Consider the following 24,793-nt stretch of genomic DNA (forward strand, 5'->3'; position numbering starts at 1 on the left):
TGTTTGTATGTCTACAATTCATCTATCAATTCAATCTAAATTCATAAGATTTTCCCCTTCTCATTTCAAAGTTTCCTAGGTGCCTAATCTTAGGTACTACACGTGCCCAGAGGTACTTTCTTCTGAAAAATGTGGTTTTAGTTCCTTGCTGCCACATTAAATTTGTGGAGGTACCTAAATCCCCCAGACATCTTCATCTACTGGTATTCATAGATCTTGAATGTGAATTAGCTTATACAAAAAAAAAAAACAAACACCACCACATTGCTTCAAAACAAAAGCTGCTTTCTTTTTAAGAGACATGAGGAAGCTGGAGGGTGCTTATCTCTTTGACTCTACTTGTTAAGAGTCAGTGCTGAGAAATGGGAAGTACATGTTTGCTACCCTTCTCAGCAGAAGCTACCCTTCTCTTAAGACAGTGTTTGAAGTACTTACCTGTGAATTTAGTAGTGTGGTCTACAAACCTGAAGATTCCTACTGCACTGCAGGAGTTAACTATGCCCTCTTAACTTCATGAACATCCAGGTTTCACAAGCAGATAGCCTACCACCTAGGAGGCTGTCCTGCCTGGTGAAAAATACAGGCTTGAAATCCTTCTGCAAGAGGGAACTGAATCAATTGCCCAGTTTCTGGCTATTGTATTTGGTACGTAGCATTATGGAGGAGCAGGGCAGCAGATTATCTATGCCCATCTTATAAAAGTTGATTTCTCCTCATTTCTTCTAACTCAGGAGAATATTTTAGTTTCTTAATCCCCAAAGAACAGCAGAATTTAACCTGTCCTAGTCAGCCACATAATCCCTAGGGAGATAGAGTTTGTGGGTACATCCTCTTGATTTTAGTACTGTGTACTAGATACCGCTTAGTGACTTTCGTTTCAGCCCCTGAGATTTTTTTTAGATTGTATTAGTATTGTCTGTCTAGCTACTGACACTGGATTTTACATCTGCTCTGGAGCACCAGGTCATGGACAGCATAGGAGCTGCAGAGCCTGTACAGATCTTTGAGGTATAGAATGTAATTTCTAATGAAGACATAGGGGAGAGCAGAAAGCAAACATGGTAGTAGGTGGTAGATTTCCAGAAAAATTTATGATGAGTAAAAAGAAACGGGTAACTCATTCTAAGAACAAGCTGATAAGGCTGCGGAGGAAAAGATGTAATGGCCTGTAAGTGCAAACAAAATAAATAATTTATTTGTCTAGAACCATTTACTATGTTTAATAGAGAAGGTACTAGTTTCATGATACCACTTTTGTTCCCTTAAATACAAAAGGCTGAAGATGTTTGTGGTGGGAGGATAGTTTTATTATGTCTTCTGAAGGCAGATACTGTAGATCTAGTGGCATTCCTACAGAATAGCATCAGTGTGAATGAAAAGAATTGATACATGCATTGGTGGCATATGCTGGAGAAGGACTTCTTACAAGGACATGTAATGATAGGACGAGGGGGAATTGCTTTAAACAGAAGGAGGGTAGATTTAGATTAGATATTAGGAAAATGTTCTTAACTGTGATGGTGGTGAGACACTGGAAAAGGTTGCCTCAAGAAGCTGCGGATGACCCATTCCTGGAACTGTTAGGGGCCAGGCTGGATGGGGCTTTGATCAACCTCATCTAGTGGAAAGTGCTCTGCCTGAGGTAGGGTGGTTGGATGGAACTACATGAGCTTTAAAGTCTCTTGCAACCGAAACCATTCTATGATTCTATGGTGGAGCTACCCATGAAACTTTGGTTACTGCAAAAAGGCACTTCCCTTTGCAGTAATCCTGACAGAGTAGCTGGGAAAACTTGTCAATGATTGTTCCTATTGCTTTCTTGTAGAGGAATGGGGTGTGGAGGGGTTGTTCCCCCCAAATGCTTTTCTCTGGCTTTAATTCTTACTACTCAGGGGAAGAAGATGGAATTTGAATGTTCGACTGATTTTCATGAATTGTGGTGCTTGTTTTTCTGAAGAATAATAGTGAATTGGTTTACATTTCTCAGGTATTACTTGGGAAACGTGAGAAATTAAGGGATTCCCCAGCCTTTAGGCCACCTGAACTTTAGGTCACCATCTGAGTCCTTCTCAGAGGTCAGATGATCTCAGGCATGTACAGCTTCTTTATGCTGAATTTTTCTCACCGTGGTCAGTAAAAAATTCAGTCATTTGAACAGAGCCCTAAGGACACTTCCAGCTTTCCACTGACAGATATGTGGAACTGTTGTCTCCTGATAACTTCTCTTAATTACTGACAGTTTTCTTAATAGTATCTTGCTCCTTCCTTGGAGCTCTGCTTGTCATACTTGTGATACTGCATATTTTCACAGAAGTGAAACACATCAGATGGATGTATATTTCTACTTTTGTATTTGAATAGACGTGAATGACTGCTGGGGCTGGAAATAAGTGAAGATACTGATTTAAGGAACAACCAGTTTCACAGGCCACACTGGAGACTGCAGTAGATGTTTCATGCTCTGCAGTAAGGTCAGTGTTGGTGTGGCAGTATGAATGCCCTGACTGCATCACTGGAGAATTGCAGAGTTCTCCAGCAAGTACACAGTGATGGAGTTTGTGATGGCGTGTCTTCCCTTTGAGAGCTCAGCTCTGCTTTACTGTGGAATCAGTGTTCCCTTCTTCTTCTTGCAGTGGGTTGTTCTCAAAAGGTTGGCAGTGTGTATATGCATATGGATATACATGGCCAGACTGGATGGGCTTCAAGCAACCTGGTCTAGTGGAAAGTCTCCCTGCCCATGGCAGGGTATTTGGAACTACAATCTTTAAGGTCCTTTCCAACACAAACCATTCTGTGGGTAAACTCAGTAGAGAAAAGATATTTTCAAATAGAATCTGATACCATCCATTCAATGACCAGGTGGGAGCTGTGTTTCAGGCATGATCCCATCTTTTCCATGAAACCTGAGCAGTATTTAAAAAAACAAAAACAAATATAACAAAACAAAACCGCCACTTGGTTTAGGGAAAAATTAGCTGGTGCTCAGTTCTGAATCTGAGATGGCTTGGAGTCTTTGTTTGCCTGTTCAGGTTTCAGTAAGTAGCCTTTCTCAGCATCCCTGCAGAACTGCTTGGATCATAGTCTTCAGGCTGTTTTTGCTGATATCTTGATTCAGCCAGTTCATTGGGAAAACCTAGATTTCCAGAACATCCTGTTACCAGCACACCTATTACCTGTGAACATCCACAGCTGCTAGATTTTATAAAGTGTCAAAAAGGAAAAAGCAAAAGAGCACTGCAGTTTTAACCCGCAGCAGTTCCCTCATTAAATTCAGTGCATCCTGACCGGGCCAGCAGAGGGAAGAGAACTGGTGGGACAGAAGTGAAGGGCTTGAAGAAGCTGGTAAACCCCCTTGTTTTGATACCTGATTTCCATTTTATGCTGATGTGAAGTGATCATAGAATTACAGGCTCCAGCTCTTACTTTAGCATGGTATGAATCACTTCCCTATGTCCTTCGTAGTAGTGCTTTCTGCCTCCAGAATATTGGCATTTTTTAAGGAGTATGTAACCTGGGGCAGGCGAGTTTTGTTTATTCCTATGGTGCACAGGACAGCAGACAGCCAGGAGCAGGGCAGGATTTCCATGGGCTGTTTATTGCACAAATTGTAATAAGCTTGTGTTGTTTTAACACATGATAGCTTGACAAGTTGTTTTCCTTATGAGGTAGATTATATGCACAAAATATTTATCAGTTCCTCAGTGATCTCTAGTGTTGACAGATGTTCTGTTTCTACAGTATTGCACATGTTCTTGTGCAAGTATTATCTTTTGATTTTTAACTAAAGCTGCATGTGCTACCTTTTCATGTAGCTGGGATACACATTTCATTTAATGTATATCAATTCTGTTGTGTTTTTCTTGTTGTGTGGCCCTATGGCTTTTCTTTTGTCTTTCCTTATTCAACCTTGCAAAATTGCCATGAAAATTCAGCAACCCAGGCACAAAACGTACTTATCTGGTAGCAGGCAGAGATGAGAACACTTTGCTTGCCCACCACAAATTTCCTTCTGAAGGAGTTTTGTGTAGCATTTTGTGGTGTCATAAACACAGAGTTTTTATTGGTACCTCTCAAAAAACCCCTCTATTTTAAATGATAGATTTGCCAAGTAAAAACTGAGTTGAGCATGGAATGAGAAACTTGAGAACAGAGAGCTCATGATTCTTCCGCCATAACCTTTTCTTGCCCTTTCTTCTTTTTAGTTGCTGATATGTGTTCAAGATGAGTGGGATGGGAGAAAATACCTCTGACCCAACCAGAGCAGAGTCAAGAAAGCGCAAGGATCCCGATCAGCTTGGACCCAGGTTAGACCATTTATTTCTGAGGATACTGAAAAAGCAACACTGAAATTGTTACACGTGCACACATTTTTCAGTTAGAAAATTACAAACTTACATTCTTGCTAAGAAAAGTCAATACCAAACTATTCTGATGCGGTAATTTTGTATTGTGGCTTTGGGGTGGGGGCTTATGTCTTCTATTATTATTTGGTTGGTTGGTTTGAATCCAGTGTAGTGCCAAAATACAAAATTTAGGTGACAATTTAGGAGCTATGTAAAAATGTTTTTTGGGTAATCATTGCAAGGAGTCTTATTCAGTCACTCATTCCAGCAGTTCTTGTTCATCATAATCAGGGACTTGAAAAATATTTTTAAGTTTTATGGCAGTTACATTACCAACGCAAATAGATTTTAAAGCATATCCACTCATTTACCATTTCTTCTTGCAACTGTCTGTCATAATTTCGCAAGGAGGCAGAGAGTATGAGTTGTTTGGTTTAGCTTCTGAAGCTGTTTTATTTTCTCTTACACTGTCACTATATAATACTCCCTGGATTCTCAACACCATGTGGAGGGATGTTTGTTAAATGTTCAAATCCCATTCCCCCAGTTAATCTTTGGTTTTGAATTTCAAATCTCAAACCTCTTTTAAACAAAAATGTAACTGCTGGGAGTGGAGCAGGGGGGAAGTAGTGTTTTTTAATGCTCCTTTCCTTCTTTGCTTGAGAAACTTGTAAGTTAGACTTTTGAAGTGAGAGGAGACAGTTGTCTCTGGTTTTGTTAAACTGCTCTCAAACCATTTGAAATCATCTTTGCGCTGGGCAGAAGGCAGGCAAAGTGACATTAAATAAAATCCTTTTCCAGCCCTAAAAGAAGCACTGAGAAACGCAATCGTGAGCAAGAGAATAAATACATAGAAGAACTTGCAGAGCTGATTTTTGCAAATTTTAATGATATTGACAACTTTAACTTTAAACCTGACAAATGTGCAATCTTGAAAGAAACTGTGAAGCAAATTCGTCAGATAAAAGAACAAGGTAAGAAGACTAATTAATTGACTTTGAATATTTTCTGTGTTGATTATTGCTTTATTTTTGGCAAACCTGATGGTCTCTTCAGCTTTTCTTTAGCAAATTCCCAGGTTTTTCATTAATCAGTATTGAAAAGTGCTGTAGTTCATGTGAAGAGAGTGTGGTAAGTATCTTATCACTATTTTAAGAGTAAGTCTCACAGAAAATTCAGAACTTGCAGAGAGAGAGAGAAAAAAATCGGTCAGTCCGAGGCGTGCATATAATGGAACTAAAATGACCTGTGCTTTTACAAAAGTTAACTAGCGGATGGCATTGGCGGGAAAGAAAGAATACTTGCATACTCTTACATGGATGATGAATCCATGCAAAATAGGAATGATCCAGGAGAGGGGGGTATGAAAGTATTCTTCGTTCCCCCTTTTGCTTTCTTTTGTTCGTATGAATAGATATTGTGGACTAAATTATCTGTGTCCCTTAAATGCTGACATCATATCCTCAACTACAATAGGTTTGAAACTATTCTAATCTCTAGATAGGGTCTTGTTATAAATGCAAACCAGAGAACGTGACAGTTTTCTTCCTGTTCTTTGTCTAGAAGATTAGTTTTGTATTTCTTTTCTTTACATATATGTCCTATTTAAAGAAAAAAAAACGAAATCGTTTAGAAACTAGAAATTTTTGGAAGTTGGTTTTGTGGCACAGGTCTGTCTGGGCAGGCATGAATAGCACTGCAGGTGTTTGGGGCAGATTCAAATTCTTAAAGTAGGTGTGTATCATTTTTCTTTTAATATGAAAGATTTCAATCTCTTTATAGACTGTGTTTAGAGAGATTCCTTTGCTTTTTGAACATGTTAACATTTTTCACTTTTCAGTATTCTGTGATTTCTGTGGAAAGTAATGCTTCCTTTTCCATACTGTATGTGTGAAATTACAGATGTGGAGATTAATGTTGGATAATTTAGATACAGGTTTATTTCTAAAACAAGTAGATCTGCTGTTTCAGGCATCAGCCTATTCAAAGCTAAATGTAAAGTGGACAGTGTCAAATAGTATTAACTGCCACCAGAGTGGCTCCAATTGATTCATTTGGAGGAATGTTCGTGTTTCTTAGCCTGTTCTCTTCTTATTGCTATTCGGTTGCAGTAATTTTTTACACGGATATTCTAGTGAAGTTGCTGTGACCCATATTGGAAGTATACCTCTTAATGCTGCACGGTGCTCATCGTCATTTCTTGCTGGCTTTTTGAGATTTTATTTTTATTTCCTTATGTTTGGTTCTTCTTCCTTTTCTTACATTCAGTTTTGCACTTTTGTTTTGCTGTCACCAGGAGATACATTTTCCTTACCATTACCTGGGAAGGAATAAAGACAAAAAGAATATGTTTTCCTAGGAAGTGGGTGCACAGAGGAAAGTCTGTTAGTCCATTTGGTAATTCTCTCAGCAGCTCTAGAAAATCAGTCTGAAAATCTGGCTCTAACTAATGGCAACTTTGGCACATCCAGGGTTTTGTTATTCAGGACCAATATCATAAAAACATTTTTCATATTGTTGTAAAATGTTCTCACTCATCAGACCAGGTTACATGTAAATTATTTAAGTCATAATGGGCCAGAATTGTACCAAAGCTGAATGTGCACTTAATTTTCTAGCCTCATAAAGTTTTATTGCAAAAACAACCAGAAATGCAATTTTAAAGACAGACTGAAGTGCTATGAATACTGTTCATTTCAACAAGTAGAAGTAGTTTGCAACCCTTGAACAATAAAGATACTAAATCACTCTTTATGATGTTGATTTGTTGCACAAGGTTCTTCAGCTGAGAACAGTTAGATTGTCTGACAACTGCTTGGGTCTTTGCATAAAACTTATAGCTGGTACAGACTAGACTTTAAGTCTCTCAAAGGGCCATTGCAAAACACTGGAGACCCTCAAGGTAGACATTAATAGCATCTCAGTATCTAGCAACAAAGATTAGGATACTTGAAATTATTCCTTTAAACTAATTAAAAGTTCGATACCGATTTCTGCATAGAAGCTACACCTGGTTTTGTAATGGCAAATTTAAAAGGTTTTCCTTTTAAGAAAAATTCAAATGCAGCATTGGTTTGGAACAGGCATTTCATTAAGAAATAGGTCTCACATATAGTAAACATTCAAACTGCACACCCAGTACAGTACACCTATACTTCTGTCGAGTGCCACAAAAACTCTGACCTAAGCAAGGCAAACAGATTGAAGACCTAGAGTGACTATTGTTGTCTTATGGTTTTTAGGTAGTTATCACTTCACATTGGGAATTTGGCACATATGTATTTATCTGTGCTGGTTGTTCCAAATCTTTATGATGGCTTTTCCACTGCCAAGTCATGTTAGAAGACCTTTATAATGGCAAAACACTTGCATTATCTTAATCTTAACAATATTTTTTCTAAAACAAAATCATGAAAATAATACTATACTTGCATACAGTGCCATGAGATTCAGGTTAAAATTGCCTTTTCTTAGAGTTGTGTCATTGTTTTTTAGTGTAGCACTAGGTAACTGTAGAAGAAAACTAAATGAAAGTCCTGAAATTCCTGAGTGATTCTACATTTACACAGACAAATTAAGATGGCTCAGTTGTTGTGTAGTGGATATGCTTTGGTTTTCTTCAAAACTGGATTAAATTAGTGAAAGCTGGTTTTACAGTTTTGTTATTTAGTTTTAGTAAAGAGGCTGGATTTTTTAAATAAATACTAAAAGTTCTTCCCAATTTTTCTTTTTCATCTATAAATAAAATCGCACATCAATGTCTAATTACTTACAGAAGTGCAGTCAGTTATAAATACCTTGTAAAGCCAGTGAGAGCAACAAGTTTTATAGCTGCTACTGAGATTTGAGAAGGAGACTTTATTCTAGGTTCTAGGAGTGGAAACAAGGAAGGAAGAAATAGAGATTAATACTCATTTCCCATGTCAAACTTCCTGGGCTGGTAACTGGAAAATAGATTTTTTTGCCATATTAATGCTATGTAATTTAATATAATGTTATCCTGATCTATTTCATATGCAAATATATATTTGCAATACTATATTTGTTATCTTTATGTCATTTCTCATTGTATATACTTCAAAGATTCTTTAGTTGTGGTAGGTTGGAGATTTGGTTTATTACAATTTGAAAGCAAGTTATAACTGTATGCATAGAACTGAATTAATCAGAAGAATTAAAGGTATTTGGAAGATATAAACGTGTAGTTTTAATCTGGGTTTTGAAATGTTTTCTGCACTTGGGAAAAATGAAGACAAGTTTCTTTACAAAAGCTGAATTTTCTATTGAAGACTTTTCTCTTATTATCTTACACTGATTGGATAGAGATCTGTGGATGTCCAGAGGAGATGAAAATCCATGAATTTAGCATGAAGATGAAACAGACATTGTATTCATGTAAATCTTAAGTGGGCATTTCTGCTGGGGATTTGAGACTTGTATTTCGAACACTTGGGAAAAAAAAAATCACTCAATTTTTTTATTTCTAGCACAAAAGTGATATGAAATGGTGGGTTTATGATTGTGTTACATGGTCATGAAAGTGTAAGGTTTCCTATTATTTGCAGCTTTGTTAAATTACTTTGAATGGTTGTTAGTCATACATGTTGCAGATGTGTTCATAATGTACACAGATGTGTACAAACACAATAAGTTCTGATTTGCAAGTGTTTAATTAAAAAGAAGCTAGTTTTAGACTACTGTAAAGACCACTGGGGATAAATGTTCCTTTATATGCCAGACAGCCAAGAAGCTATAAAGCCATTTGGTTGTATTTAAGTAATGTATTTAGTAAAATAGTGTCCGATTTTAGGATCCTACCTTATTTTTACGAAAACACTTCAGCACTTAAGACAGATTCATTTCAGTTGTACAAGTACTGATGAAAATGTTTCCTCATCTCTGAAGACAACAAAATTCTGAGAACGAATAAAAGGAGTCTGGATTCTTTTCTTCCTTTGTTTACAGTCAGTTGAACTGTTTCACATCAGTCTCATTTGATTTCATACCTAAGGTGGTCATTTGCCTTGAATCTTGTCATCTGCCTGACTCCTTATTATGTCAGTGGCTTTGTTTCTTATTATTGGTTTTGGTTGCTGTGTCCCCCTTTAGCTGATATTTTTTACTTCTATGTATTAAGCAGGATATAAAAATTAAACCTTTACCCTTAGTTTAAAGCTCTTTTTTTTCCATTATGCTAACCTCATGCAGGTAAATAGCTCACATTTTAAAGCAGAGATTATTTATTACATTTCACTGCTTGACCATCTATTGGTTCAGGCCTTGAAACCTCTTTCATTATTTCATTGTGCTTTTACCCTCTTCTCTGGATATCAACAATGCAGTGGGTACAGAGGATACTGTAGATCACCTTAAGCTTCTTTAGCAGTTTCTCTAGCTAAACAGTCTCCTCTGACCCCTTCAGTATGAATGCTGAAGAATGTGTCCTGACATCAAGTACAAGACTTCTTTTTATTTATATTTTTTTTTCTAACCCCTCAAGTCCCCTGAATACCTTTTATTAAACTCCAGGTCTGCATCTCTTTTATTTCTCTCCTCCTATTCTCCATGCCTTTCTGTTTCCTGTAGCCTTTTTTTAGGATGGCATCCGCCGGTATTATTTAGATTTACATACTGTGGGATATAACCTACTGTGCCAGAGAATCCCCAAATCATAGAATATCTCAAGTTGAAAGGGGCCCATAAGGATCATTGACTCCAACTCCCAGTCCAGGCCACGTTCAGTCAATCAAGCATGACGATACCACAACTAAACAGGAAGAGAGGTACATCTCTCAAACTCAACTTCTTTAGGTAGGGTGGTGATTATCAGTGTAGCTGTTAAGGTACACTTTTGAGTTGTCAGATCTTGTTTTTAGAACAGCCTTACAAGACAGACCTTGGACAGAATGAATCACCATATGAAAGCTAAACAGAGGGAGAAGTACTTAGTGAAGAGAGACATGCAAGAGCTATGGAACCGGTATGAATTTAAAAAGAAGACTTGTTCTTAATTATATATATCATCTTTTTCTGGTTTCACATTTGATAGCAAAACCAGTTTTTGCTTCCCTGTAGCAGTACTACTTTGTAATCACACGGTCACTCCAGCAGATAGTCTATTGTTGCCTCCAGCACCAGTCTGCAAGTAAAATTGCTTGCTAAAGGAAAACAGCATGGTCTTAAAACTGTAATGAGGTGTTACTTTGGCTGCTGCTACTTTGAATTTATCAGATCTGAATTTAGATTCATATTTCACGAAGTATTTAAGCAACTGACTAACTTTCAGCAGATGAGTAATCCCTGTTAAATCAGTGGAACTACTTAAAGGTTTAAACTTATGTGCATAAATATCTTAGCAAATCAGGATATTAAGACAGGCGAGCATATGTAGACTTGGGCGTTGTTTGTTCATTTTTGTGTTGCAAATATTCTAGTTGGTCAATTTAACTGTAATTATATTTTTTATGTTAATCGTATTTGAGATAGCAGGAGATTTAAAGTTGATGCCAATTTTTGAATCTTATTTTTGAAGGAGTTCTGCATGCCATTATTATTTCTATCTTCTGTACTTTCAGCCTGATAAGATTTTAAGACTGAATTAAGTGTCAGAGGAAATTGTGCTGTGAAGTCAAACAATTTATACAGACATTTACCAAAAAAAAAATCTATTACTGATTTTGCTTTAGTGTCTCCTCTGCCTACAGCTGAATTTGATGCATTTAAAATGGCTTTGATCTTCCTCTGTACGTTGTAAAGCACCTTGGCTAAATATCCAGTTGTGTTGACTTTACTACTTGCATGCCTCCAGAGAACTACTGATTCACGGAACAATTTAAACTGGTTTTAGGTAATGCAGACCATCAGTTTCTTTTTTGGCTCTGATGAAAAGTGATAATTAGCCATCAAGACTCACCAAGTGTGGAACTTCCCAGGGTTTGCTTCTTCTACCAGAGTAGTGTAACATGCAGGATAAGACTTAGGCCTTATCTACATGTAAGTTATGGTGGTTTAGCTATACCGATATTTTTTTTGAAGCAATGTTATAATCTGATTAATATGATTTATGAGAGGAGTAGCTGAGGATGCCTTTATGACATAAAACTGTGTCCACACTTGGCTCAAACTATTGAGAGAGCCTGGAGAGGAGAAGGCTCTTTCAGTATACAAAAGTATACAAAAGGGTCTTATATGAAAGATCAAGAGAGACTTTTTACTGAGGCCTGTAGTGACAGGACAAGGGGCAATGGTTTTAAGATGAAAGAGAGTAAATTTTGATTGGACATTGGAAGAAATTTTTTACTGTGAGGGTGGTGAGGCAATCAAACAGGTTTTCCAGAGAAGTTGTGGATGCCTTATCATTGGACGTGCTCAAGGCCAGGTTGGATGAGGCTTTGAGCAACCTGGTCTAAGGGAAGATAACCCTGCACATGACAGGGGGAGTGGACTAAATGAATCTTTAAAGGTTCTTTCCAACCCAAACCATTCTGTGATTCTGTGATTTTCCTGCTTCAAGAAAACAGACAAAAATAATCATCAAACTGGTAATCAAAATTGTGAGACCAGCACTTAATAGGATTTAATGGATTGTTGTAATTTTTTCTTCCTAATCACGGTTTAAATCCTATCTGCCGTTTTAGAATAAATGTAGCCTTGTTCCACAAAGTTAATGAGACTCTTTACTCATCATCTGATTAGGAGATTTAGGTCAATTTTGTTACTATTTGTTTTGAATAAAAGCAGTAATAGAGTGGTCCTAAAGATGTTGATGTGCAGGCTACAGACTAACCTGCGGGAAATGAGGCAGCTGTTGAAAATCCCTGGTTCAACCATCCCTGCCCTCCTCCTGGACATGAGTTTCCATTCCCTTCCTTACCCTGACAGGAGCATTTGTGAGTTTGAGTGGTGAGCCGGAGCAGGTTCTTTTATTTGACCGGGAGGAGAAGATCAGTCTCCACAAAGGTCCTTGGCGCCCCTTCCAACATGGCTCCAAGTGTGCCAGCAATGACTGAGCCATGGGCTATTGCCCACAGCTGTCTTGGTACTGTTGGCATTGCTGAGTTTCAGGCAATGACTGTCACTTAATGTGTCTCTTGTCTGTGGGCTTCAACTTTGTCAATGATGATTGACTCTAGTCATGACGGTTGACAGTTCTAATTAGCTTGAAGTTTTAGAGCAGAAAGCTAAGCTTTGATTCCAAGTTTTGGCTCAAAGTTGAAAAGAAACTAAGTGTTCACTTCTAACTGTTAAGATAGTGGTCTTTTTCAAGCAGAAATAGTAATAATGGGCAGCTGTTAGGGGAAAAGTTGCTTGTTTGTTTTCATCTTACCTGTATTTTGCTTTTCTTTGATCTATACTTTGTTTTCTTTCATAACTTCTAAAACATCAAAAGAGAAAATAATGCAAGGGAGTGGAGCTTGGTTGTTTATTTTATGTTCTGTTGCTGCAAGAATGGTTGCAATCTAAGAGGTCTGTAATACCAATGTTGAGGAAAGCTATAACGAATTGAGCATCCTCTCCTGTATTTAACATAGTTTGGGGGATATATCTCAAGTGTTCCCTCTTTGTTCTTTGCAGAAATATTTTCACTGAAGTTTTGTTTTTGTTATTTTAAAATTTAATGATCATAGAATGGTCTGTATACTTGTGTCTTGTATAGGAAAGATGGAGACATCTCTTCTTGCAAGTTAGGATTTTGGAGGCTATCTCATGGCAGATAGTGTGCTGTTCTCAGGTTGCACTTAAAACTGTTATTGCACACTTTAACATTTTTCTCCCGCAGTTTATCGTGTAATCTCTTATGAACTATAAACATTATAAATGCATTTAGAATTCTAAATTGTGGGAAAAAATAAAATACAGAAATATGGGCTGACATCTAGCCTTCCACAGTATGAACTAAGCTCTCAAGCCTAGTGTTTCTCACCAGCTGCTCTGTCTTCAGAGGTGTCTGGTCAATAACAAACACTGATTTTAGGTGCTAAAGAAGAATTGGGAGCTTCTGATTTGGGTCTTAGTGTTTGTGTTTGTAGTCACTTATTATTAGAAGGTATGCAGTGTAAAAGGTGCTGACTATAGAACACTAGTGCTGCTTGCTGTGCACTTTAGATTAGTGAATGCAGTGTACTAATCTCAGCAGTATGTAAAGCAAGTAAATGAGGAAGGAGACTTCATGTTACCTTAACTGTCTCTGTGGAGCTTAATTTATGGAATAGCAAATTAATTTGCTGGGAGTAGTGATGATACTTCAGTCAAAATAACATCATCTATTATAAGAAACCTAGCTTTTGTTACAAAGCTTTTATCTTTTCTTTTTAAAGACTGCATCCTGAAAAGTGATAATATAATATTTACTCATAATAGGGTGCAATGCTTTTCATACCATGTTTGAATTCTGAAAACCTGTGGATGCACAGCACATTAAAAGAGGTATTGATCAAAGACTCCTCTGTGTTCAAACTAGAACCAAGATAATTGCATCTGTTCTAAGTCATGCATTTTGTTATTTTTGTCGAAGATTCTGCATATGGAAAGTTAGTTAGAAATAGGGGTCCTTGAATGTAGAATGACTGAGGACATAAAAAAACAATTACTGTTCATGTTTCAGTTTCTTTTATGAAAGCCCACAGTGTACAAATGGGGAATAAAACATATACTGAAGTTTGAAGGGTGATGTGGCAAATGATCAGTTACTTGCTCTGCTTGTACACTGTTGAATGTCCTCAGACAGATGGTTAGAAAGCCAAGACATACATGCCTTCTGTTCCCTTTCATCACTGGAAGTGTTTGGCACATGTGTATGTATTTTGCAAGACAATGGGTACTTCTAGTGTGTGTGCCACACTCTTAAAGACACACATGCTCTCCATCTTCCCTCTGAAAGCAAGCCATTCTTTAGCTCACACAAGATCAGAGCAAATGTCAGAAGTACATAAATTTAAGTTCTGCTAAAGTAGAAATCTTTCAAAGTAGATACTCTGTAACTGGAGGTGCTCCAGGTATTGCCATGTTATTTGAAATAATACCCATGTGCCCCTTTGGAAGAAACAGCAGTGTGGTACCTCTACTCACTGAGGCTCTATTCATCTTGAAGCAGAAAGGCACATCCCTGCTAACCTTGCTTTGCTTACTGATGCAGAGCAAAATGGAGCTATGCAGCGTGCCCACCACAGAAGACTCCTTAACACACGAAGGCAGGATGCAGCCTAACAGCTGGAATCTGTGGCCAAAGCCAACTCGTATGTAAGGTGTAGATTCTTAGTGGAAAGTTAATTGAAATTTGAAGCAACTTAATGAAGACATTGGTAGTTTTTATCAGCCCTCCCAAACAGATTTGAATGCCCTTCAAAATATGTATTGTAACTCAGAGAAGGTTCTTGGCATCATGCAGGAGTCATTTGGTGAAACATTTTGGGATGTGTTATAGAGATCTGTGTAGACAGTCCTTTGTCGTCTTAAGCTTTGTGAGCGTGAAGAGCAGTAGCTTTTTACTGGTACTTTTCCTTCTGAGGCACAATTTCCTAGAAAGACTTGGAACAATCTGCAATTCCCATGATCCTTCTGAAGGAGATGTCTTCCAGAGACAGGTTATTCTATGTCAAATTAGGTCTGGGCCTATGTTCAACATAGAAGAGGAAGTGTGCTTTAATATAACAATTGATTCACTTGGAAATAAAAAAAAAAAAATAAGAAAGAAGAGGAAGAGATACCAAGGTTGTAAGTTCTAAACATAGATCAGAAAACTCAGAGGATCCTCATTTAGATTTTTCTTGGTTTGTTTGCTTTGGTTTTTGGTGGAAAAATGTTGAGGTATTTTGTGCCAATAGCATAAAATTCTTCCTGTCTTCCTTCTTTTGTACAAAACCTTTCCCCTCTAGCTAGGAGGAAATAGTTGAATGTTTATTTTTCTATCTTTAGTTATTTCTTAGTATCCCTCTTGACTTTTTTGAATGTCTCTAGCTGTCAAAAATGGTATTTTACGTAGAATGAATTTTCTTTCCGCTATTTCTTCCTCTTCTCTTGAAGGTCTTTATTTTCCAGCCCTTTCTGTTTTCTCTCCTTTTTAATAATTGTCCTGCATTTTGTTTTTCACTTCTTTCCCGGTTATGCTCTCTCTTGCCTTCAGTGTGCTTTAGCCATAATTTTGGGACCAGCATCACCATACCTGTGACAGTTTTATTCAATTTGCTGTCTTTCTGATATTGTTATTTCTCTTAGTGCTGCAGTAAGAAATCATTAAATAGTTCTAGGGTATGTGACAAAACTTACTGATGAGTCGTTGAGTGTTACACTGATTGATATCAAGGTTTATTGTGATTACTGTTAAGCTTGAAAGTTGAGGCTCCATCTGTGTAGCTGCTAGAGATGCTGATTTGAACTGAACATTGTAATACAGCTTGTCAGGCCATTGTACTTAATGTTCAAATTATAATTATGTGTTTGCAATTAGCAATCTAAAATGTAAATATGCTCAGTAAGCTTTTTTGTTTGTTTGCTTTTTTGTGGCAGTGATACAGGCAGAGAACCCAGTCCATAAAACCTGTATTAAATATAACTGAGGGAGGATATTGGTTTTCTCAGGGTCATAGTGAGTTATGGTGCAAGAATCTTCTTCCTTTCCCCGAGCTCTGTAATGATCCTGGGAGTTGTCATTTGTTCTTAGAAGCTCAGACAAGGGGTATATATCCTTTACATCAACAGCTCAAACCCTTTCCAAAGGTGGGGGGGGTAGTTTCTTTTGTGTTGTTTGCTTGAGGGATGGAGGGTAGTTGTTCTTGGGTTGTTTTTTTGTTTTTTTGTTGTTTTGTGGTTTTTTTTTGGGGGGAGGGGGTGGTGGTTTTTTAAAATAAGGACTTTTCCCAGATCGACAAATGGCATAGAATTTAGCTCCTTAGCTCAAATCCCTGTATCTTTAAATGTTTAGGCTCAAGTGGGCCCATAATCCTGTGGAAATAACTGTTATTTAAAAGGTCTCACCTGTTAGTGCTTTAATGGATGAAGTGAGAAGCAGGCATCCATGTTCCTTTTTGCAAGCAAATAAGTAAATTGCAGACTTGAGAAACTTATGAATTATCACTTTTGATCTGATCTGATGAATGGGCTTGGCTGCAGACCTGCATTACCAGCTTTTGTGCCAAGGGGACATGGAGCATCCTTTCCAGTGAGCTGCTTGTCATCCATGGTTAAGGGAACTGTTTTTAGGGCAGGTCAAATTTTCTTCTCAGGAGAACTGAGAAAATAGAGAAAGCAGTGCCGTTTGGGTTTAATTATTTTTCTGTTTATGAATAATACTGACTTGTTTAAGACTAGGTGCTGATCCCAACTTCATGACTCTGAAATAGAGAACAAAAAATGGTAATGCTTAAATAATTATGTTGTAAGTATGGTTCAGTCTATTGAAGGGAGCCTATTTGTACCTATCAGTTCTATTAGTAGGCATTTTAAGATGTGACAGAACAAATTAATGTAATTGAGGTAAGTAACTTTGTCTGGATGTAAATCTTAGCAACAAGATAAGCCAAGCTTTTCTGGGGTACTAAAAAGAGATCTTTTAATTTTAGAGAATATCTTAAATGATAGGTGTTAGTAGTCATTACCATCCTTCCAAGAGCCATGTACCTAAAGTAAGGTAGGCACTGCTGAAATATATGAAATGAATCTGAAACACTGTTTCACAAAGGATTTGGATTAAAACATTCCTTTAAGTAGGAATTATAGAATCATAGAATAGTTATTGTTGGGAAGTAGTAAACAGATTCTTTTAGGAAGCTTTTGTTTTTCCTTCGTGTTTCCTTGCAGTAATAGGAACATTTCTGTTTCTAAATTGACTTAAATGTTTGCTGTGGCCTGTGATGGTGGGTTAGACAAGCAAGAAGAGGGGCTTCAGCATCTATTTCTGAACACTGGGTTATTATAGGAAGAAAACTTTACTTGTCCTTAATGATTTAGAGCTTTTTTATAGAAGATCTGCTATAACCTGAAATATTAGAAGCTGTAGGAGCCCTGTTAGACATATTAGCATGGACACATTAAATTAAACTTGTTCTGTTCTTCCTTAGCTGTCTTCAGTCATCTGTGCTCCAATTTGGCCTAAGCTTTATTATGGAAACTTTCTTTCCTGGGCTCATGGGTAGCCCATGATCCATCATATTTCTTGTTGATATGCCATATTAGATCTCTTGAAAACTTTTGCAGTCGTTGATGGCAACTTATAAAAGCAGAAAGATCTTTGCCTGTTGGTGTGTCAGAAAGATTTATCTTCAGCATCCTAAAATAAATAAGAGATTTTGTAATCACGACGATGTGGCATTCGAAGAAAGGGAGTCATCTGTTTCCTTTTAACAGTTGGTTGAGTATGTAAGAGTAAGGCTTCAAGAAACGGAGTCTGTCTAGATTAATATTCCTTTCCAGTTTGTTATTTTGGCCTAAGTTTTGGAAACCTATAAGTTTAATTAGCTTGGCAATTGCATCTGCAGATTCTAGCCTAAAGAGTGTTAACCCTTGTATCTTTATTTTCAAAATCTTGCCTGTGTTTTTGCGCGTCAAAGAACCAACTGGAGAGCTGTTAACTTTCATGAAAGCGATATATTGTTTCTAAGATAGCAATGGAGCCCTGCTTTGAAAAAACTTATCAGATCCTGCCATATTTCTTGTCTTTGAAAACATTAATAATGTTTTTAGAGATGAATTATCAAAACAAGATGAGGTTACTCACTGAGTAAATATCTAACACTTATAAAATTGTAAATGCCAAAAAATACAGTCAAATTTTCTGTCCTAATTCAGTACATACCAAAGAAAATAATTACTTTTCTAAACTGAGTGATGCCAAATATTTGTGTCTAATATTTCAGTGGAGAGGTCAGTTAGCTTGGTTCTTTTATTAGAAATTCTGCCATATTACCGTGCCACATTTTAAGTCAGTGCTGATGGATGCATGGTGTTTGTTAATCAGGTACAGCTGAGTAGTTTACATGAGTGTTTTGAAGTCATCTAAATACCAACAGAGGTAAAAGTGTTTCGTGGATATATGTTTGTGTATACAGCTACAGATACATATGTTTCAATCTGCTTATCTGATTTCAGAATAGAATAGTAAGTGACTGATAAAGTTGAGGGTATTTTGGGGTAAGGCACCAGTAGGGATAGGCAATGTGTTTAATCTGCCATGTGTTTTCCTTTGTTGTCTAAGTACTGTATTTTAGGCAGTTATAAAATAGTCTAAATTACACCTCAACCAGTCAGAGATTGGAGATTATACTGGTTGCTACGCATTCCTAGGAAACATAAGTGGAAAAAAAAAAAAGAAAAAGAAACTAACAAAACCCAACCAAACAAAACCGACCCCCCAGCATTTAAAAAAAAAACATTTAAACCAATGAAAATTACAAATTCTCAGCACCATCCTGGATTTTGGCCTTTTGCTAAGGAAGTCTCCTGCGCAGGTAGCACCTTTGAGGAATTTATTTATGCTCTTTCTCTAGTCAGTCATTATAACTGGAAAGATATGGTCTTTTTGGAGAAAAGGGAAAGAATATAGCTTAAAAACATCAATATATACACACACATTCAATTTGTCAACTTGCATGTTAAGCACACCCTTTTGTTTTATATAAAAGTGTATGTTGAATGTACTCAAATATTTTAATAAGTTAAGACCTGTCTAAAAATTCTACAGGAGGAAAACTACACCCAGTTAGATTCTTTTCCACTTTTTTTAAAACCTTAGTGGAAAAGGTCAGTGTTGCAGCACGTCCAGCAGTTCAGGTTTGTAATGGAAGCTTAATTCTACATTCAGGAGATGAAAAATAACTTTCCACTCACAATGTGGTAGTTTAACATATCCTCACAGTTTAAAATGAGGGATGGGGTGAGAAATAGGTTCTGGATCCAGGGCTTCTTTTAGACTCACTTAAGATTCCACTGAAATGGTAGGATGACAGTTGTCCTTTTGCACCTTTATTTCTAGTATTTTTATTTATCAGTCATCTCAACAGGAAAATTATTTTACTGGATGTGGTGTTTTGTATTCTTATTGTGTGCTGGGGATGGATCACACCATTGAGGACTTGCGGTCCCAGACAGGACACTTTATTCTTCAGTTAAGTAGAAGCAAGTGTGTTGTAATTCTGGGTTTTACTTCAGTTCCCCAGTCCTTAATTTACCAGAAACTGGTGACCTTCTGAAGTAATTTCAGATGTGAATAATCTCTGCCAGTGCATTTGATAGACAAATCTGGGAACAGTAAGTACATCCCTGGCAGTGTTCAAGACCAGGTTGGACGAGGCCTTGGGTGATATGATTTAGCGTAAGGTGTCCCTGCCCACGGCAGGGGGGTTGGAACTAGATGATCTTAAGGTCCTTTCCAACCCTAACGATTCTATGATTCTATGATATTTCTGCAGATAATGCTATTTTTGTAAATAACATTGTCACTTCTAGTTGCCACTGTTAAAATCAAGAGATAGAAATCTCTGGAGAAGATATTTAAGTGTGTTTATAAAGGGTGAGACTCACCCTCAGTTCTCTGAATGGAACCATGTGCCAGGAGCGGGGGACAGAAATCCTCCAGCTCACGGGGCTTAGAGCCAACTGGCTCCTGGGGTGAGGAGAGGAGGGAGGGGGCATTTCCATTGCTGTTGCATGTCTTCTTCCTCACTTCCAAGACGCAGACCATTGAGTTCTGTAATAATGAGAGAAAAAAAAAGGATCATACATGTGGTGACAGAAAAGACCGGCAAAAAGAGAATGGGGAAGAGAAGAACCCAAGGAAAAGGTAGTAGCATGCCTATTAAAGTATTTAGCAAAGAATACATACAGAGATACTAGACTTCTTTCTGTCCAGCAGTTAAATATTCTTGCGAGTTGAATTTCATTTGTTTTGTCCTTGTTCCAGTTTAACTGAGCTGGGGGCAATTATTTCTCAGACGGTACTTCTTATAGAAGTTGCATGGGGTGATGTAGAAAAAAGAATGATGGAGACATGTAAAAATCATTAAGAGAAATGAAACTAGTATTAATTTTATGTATTATTACTTCCGTTTATTGATATTCCTGAATCCATCATGGTTTTCCAGTGCTTGTTTTACTTTCAGTGTCCATGAAAATTTTGTACACTGGATACTGTTACTGAAGTTTCTAGGAGCAGACATCGCTCAAAGTTTGAAAAGCTCCACTGGAAGTTTGCTGCTTGTATTTGATGGTTTTGAGAGAATGCAAAACTTTTTGTGGAGCTTATTTCTTACTGATGCTTCTTTACAGTGGGAAGGTGGGATGAGCATGTGTGGGACAGGAAAGCAGCTGTGCCAATTAAAAGTTGAAAACACCACAAGGAAGGATTTGCAAGGAAGGACTCTCAGCGTTTTAAGTGCTATTACTCCTGAGCGAGTAATTGAGCTTACAGCTTTCCAAGGGCTTTTAGCTTAAGCCCTGGGGTCATTTACCATTTAAGTGTGCTTCCATCAGCAGTAGTAAATGTGAAGCTGAACCATGTGGGTGTGATGAATGGAGGCATGGGGTGCTGCTGGGCTGGGTGGGAGAGCAGGTGGGTGGGCATGGGGTCCTTTCCAGATGAAGGTGATCCAGGTTGTGCTAACAAGAGGGCTGTGTGTCGGGGAGGTAGGCAAAGCCATCCTCTTAGATTGCTCGCAGTGAATAAACGTGCTGAGAAAAAGTGCAGCTGTGCTTTTTTAATATGCACTGCAGGAGATTTCAGCAGCCTGATGATATATCGTGCATTAATGTTGAAAAGATAAACACATTTGGAGAGCACAGGAAGGCCTTGTGTTTTTATGTTAGCAGAATGCTTCCTAATGAATAAGAACATGCTGCTGGCTTCGCAGAGCCATATGGCAGCTTTTCTAATTTTAGTTCGGTGCAGATGCATAATTCTCCCTTGTTTTACCTCCTAAAACCTTCCTGAGATGTTGCATAGTTCTTCCTGTAAGACTTGATCTGTAGTTTCTGGAGGGAAAAAACTGTATTCAAGAGTCTAATAGCTTCTTTGCTCTGGACAGATTCATGCTGTATGATGAAAGAGCAACCTCACTACATAATCACTTCCTTAAAATAGTAGCTAACTTTACTCACAGGGATGGGATAATCTGGTCTTAAAATTGATTGCTGAAATAGTTACTGTTTCTTAGGCACTGGTCTTTTGAAAAATTGCTTGCTTTCAGGGAATGAAAACAACTTGCGTCAAGTCAGTGGGAACTAGGTAAGGAACGTGAATGTGGGTATCAAATTCCATATGAGCCATGGATCATAGTGCTTGGAATTGCACAGCTCCAAGGCAGAGCTGCTTTCCCTGCCTGTGGTTGACCAGTATCAAAATAACTTACACGTTCTTTACTGCTTTGCTTCATTATGTGTAGTGATCCAAAACTACTCATGTTACCAAACACAAGTGTGCATTTGTTTGTGGTTTTTTTTGGGGGGGGGGGGGGGGGGGAATTGGAGGGGATTAGAGGTGGTTTTATTCAAGTTGATACCTCTGAAGGTAGTTCTTGTATAGCCTTACTCATGTTAGAAGCCTCCTGTACGTTACCACAATGGTTTCTGTTGGAAGGGACCCTAAACATCATCTAGTTTCAAGCCCTTGCCATGGGCAGGAATACCTTCCACTAGACTAGGTTACTCAAAGCCCTTTCCAACTTGGCCTTGAAATATCACGACTTAGCAATATCATTAGTCAATATTATTACTTAGCAATAGTCATACACAAATGTTATTAAATCTAATATTTCAAATGCTATTACATCAAATATCTAAAACTGTAATGGCAACTAAAATTTAGCAGTTTGCTAAGTATACTTTCTATTATATGTTAACATTAGTTTTTTATACTGTACCCTTATCTTTGGCCAGTTACATGCTTTTACTGCTTCCTTAGCTGTTTGCTTAGATTTTATTTTTGCATGGCAATTCAGGAGAGATCAGAAGTATCACACAGGGTAAAATTACAAATATGAATGAGGCAAGACAAAAGTAATGCATGCAAAAGAAAGAAGATAAGTTGTTTTCAAGGCAGTTGCAGTGTAAAATTTCATTGCATGTTTAAACATACAGCATTTACAATCACTTTCAAGTGATGTTGCAGTTACTGTCATAAGGATTTTTTTCTTGATTCATGTGATTTTTCTAATGTGCAGAGTTGAGTTTTCTAGTATCCCTTATAATAAAACTCATACTTTTACCTATTATTATATAAATGAGGGTATATGATTTGAGATGGATGTGGCATTTCAGTAGCAATTTCAGAAATTTATGAAGAACAATAATTATATGTGGCACCTGAGAAAACCTGTTTTAAACAGTATTGGATCATAAATTTCATTCTGCCTGTTACAGTTGTTTTTTTTTTCTTCTCTTGATCTCTTTCCTCAGCAATTTGTAGAGCCCTGTCCAGGGTTTTGCCAGAATCTCTTTTTTGCTCCTCTTTTTCTGAGAACTAAACTAAATGTGTCTTGATGTAAATTTTCTCTTTTAGATTATGCCTCATCTTTTTGCAATCCCAACAGAGGCTACAGTTTCGTTCTTTACTTTGAAAATACATTTTGGTTTTACAGAGAGCATCAAGGGGGAAATAGTTCTGTAGCTGGTTTCAAAGGAAGTTGGAGTAGAGCTTGAATATAAAGAAAAGTTTTGGGGTGGTTCAACTGGTCCTGCCTTCCCACCTGTAGGAAGGGAGGATTTGAAACACAGCCAAGAGAAGGCGATGCCCATCAGTAGCACCTTCTGAGGCTGCTGTCAGAAATCCAGAGAACTGACATAGCTTGAGTTGGGAGGATGGAAAACCAAGAAGGCCTCCTAAGTTAAAATGTAGCAGGAGACTTCAAACTATTGCTTTTGGCTTCTCTTCTCTGACTTACGGATTTCTGTTAAACTAATGTGATTTCACAAAGGTTTGCTTTCAGAATCTGGAATGAGCTGCAAATAAAGCTCGAGGCTTTCCCACTGATAAATTTGTCAGAAAATATTTGTGAGGGCTTTTTTTTCCCCTTCTTTCATCTGTATATTATTATAGAAACGTAAATACAATTTATGAACACTAGGAAGATGCTCAATTGAAAATATTAAGAAGTATTTTAGTATTACTTCTGATGCAGTTATAAAAATATCCACAGTTTAAATTACATACATCACTAAAATGCTACATAATTGGATGTATATATCCTTTGTAGTGTGTCTCTCAGGAGTACTTCTATTCTATTTGAATTTTTTTCTCTCTCTCTAGGCTAAACTCTTAATTGAGCAGAGCTAATAATTATTTCATGTGTGTGAAGTTTGTTCCGCTGTAATTTAGATAAAATACACTTAATCCTTGGTAGCCGTATTCATAAGGATGGGACCAGTTTCTAATATAATGCTCCTTCTCCGGCAGAGAATTCCCTGTGTGAAGGTGAAGCCACGGGAAGCCCCTTTCCACCCTGCTCACTTCCTCTGCTGGCACAAGGCTGTATTTCTTTTTCCATGCTAAACCTCTGCTCTGCTTTAGCCGCTGTGCCTGTAGGATGCCTGGTAGCAATTTCCCAGTGCTTTACATTTGAACAGGGGCATCGCTGTTCTAAGAGGCAGCATCACTGAAAGGTGAGATCAGGGAACCGGCTCTCCCTCTCCTGTTAGTGGCTGCATTGGAAAAGCCTAGCGGCTGTGGTTAGTCACAGGGTAATACCAGCAATTCCCATGGGGCTGGAAAAAAGGCCTCTGAGAGGCTTTGCAAGATTGGGCCTCTGCAGTTATTTTCCTAACCCCTAGCATTCAAAAATCATTACTCTAGTGTAGAAATAATAAACTCTCTGTGCTTTTGATTTGTTTGTACGGCCCCCAGTGAACCTAAAAAAAGGAGAAGTAAAAAAAAGGAAAAGTAAACTTTACGTTTTTGCACCAGTTCTTAACACCAGAAGCTGGAACTGTTAAGAAAAACAAAAAATACTGACTTGTGAGAAATGTGTGAGTGTTGTCGGCACTAGAAATTCGTGTATCAGTTGTTTCTTTTCCAACGTTCCTGCAATAAATTTTTGTCCTCAATTAGTCCTATGTGCTGCATTGCTGAAGAAAAGATTTGCATTTCAAGACGCTCCCCATGCCTGGCTGTCAGGATGACACTGCTGACAGGGTTTGCACTTACTTTTCCTGTATGTGCTGATAGAGTCTTCACAAGTGGCTTTGTGGTTCTGTCAAAAATGGATCATTTATTCTGTAGTTGAACATTATCAGTAGGTACAGTTTATAACATCAACAGAAACTACTGATGGTCCTACTCAGAGGTTGTCTGAGGCCATTGGTTTACTATACAGTGCCACTAAAATAAATGTATAGGGACCTGTGGCCTGAATGTGTAGGCTCTTCTAAGCTCTCCAGACACTTAACTTCTTATACAATTAAGTTACAGATCCCATTATGAAGTCCAGCATTTTGAAGCACTAGTGATTTATTAGTATTTCAGAATGCCT

At 37.7% G+C, this 24,793-nt stretch overlaps 1 protein-coding gene across 10 annotated transcripts in view; it reads left to right on the plus strand.

Moving 5' to 3' along the window:
- NCOA2 (nuclear receptor coactivator 2) overlaps positions 1 to 24,793 on the plus strand; it is a 193,816-nt gene that overhangs the window by 112,136 nt on the left and 56,887 nt on the right. For all 10 annotated transcript variants that reach the window (XM_061448305.1, XM_061448306.1, XM_061448304.1 and 7 more), the window contains 2 exons: positions 4,203 to 4,304; positions 5,145 to 5,317. In XM_061448305.1, the coding sequence (XP_061304289.1) occupies positions 4,222 to 4,304; positions 5,145 to 5,317 (256 nt within the window). In that variant the 5' untranslated portion in view covers positions 4,203 to 4,221. The remainder of the gene's footprint in view (positions 1 to 4,202; positions 4,305 to 5,144; positions 5,318 to 24,793) is intronic.

This window comes from Pezoporus flaviventris, unplaced genomic scaffold (genome assembly GCF_033815535.1).
Source record: "Pezoporus flaviventris isolate CSIRO_AGI_PZ_B2104156 unplaced genomic scaffold, CSIRO_AGI_Pfla_v1 ptg000007l, whole genome shotgun sequence".
NCBI classification, from domain to species: Eukaryota; Metazoa; Chordata; class Aves; order Psittaciformes; family Psittacidae; genus Pezoporus; species Pezoporus flaviventris.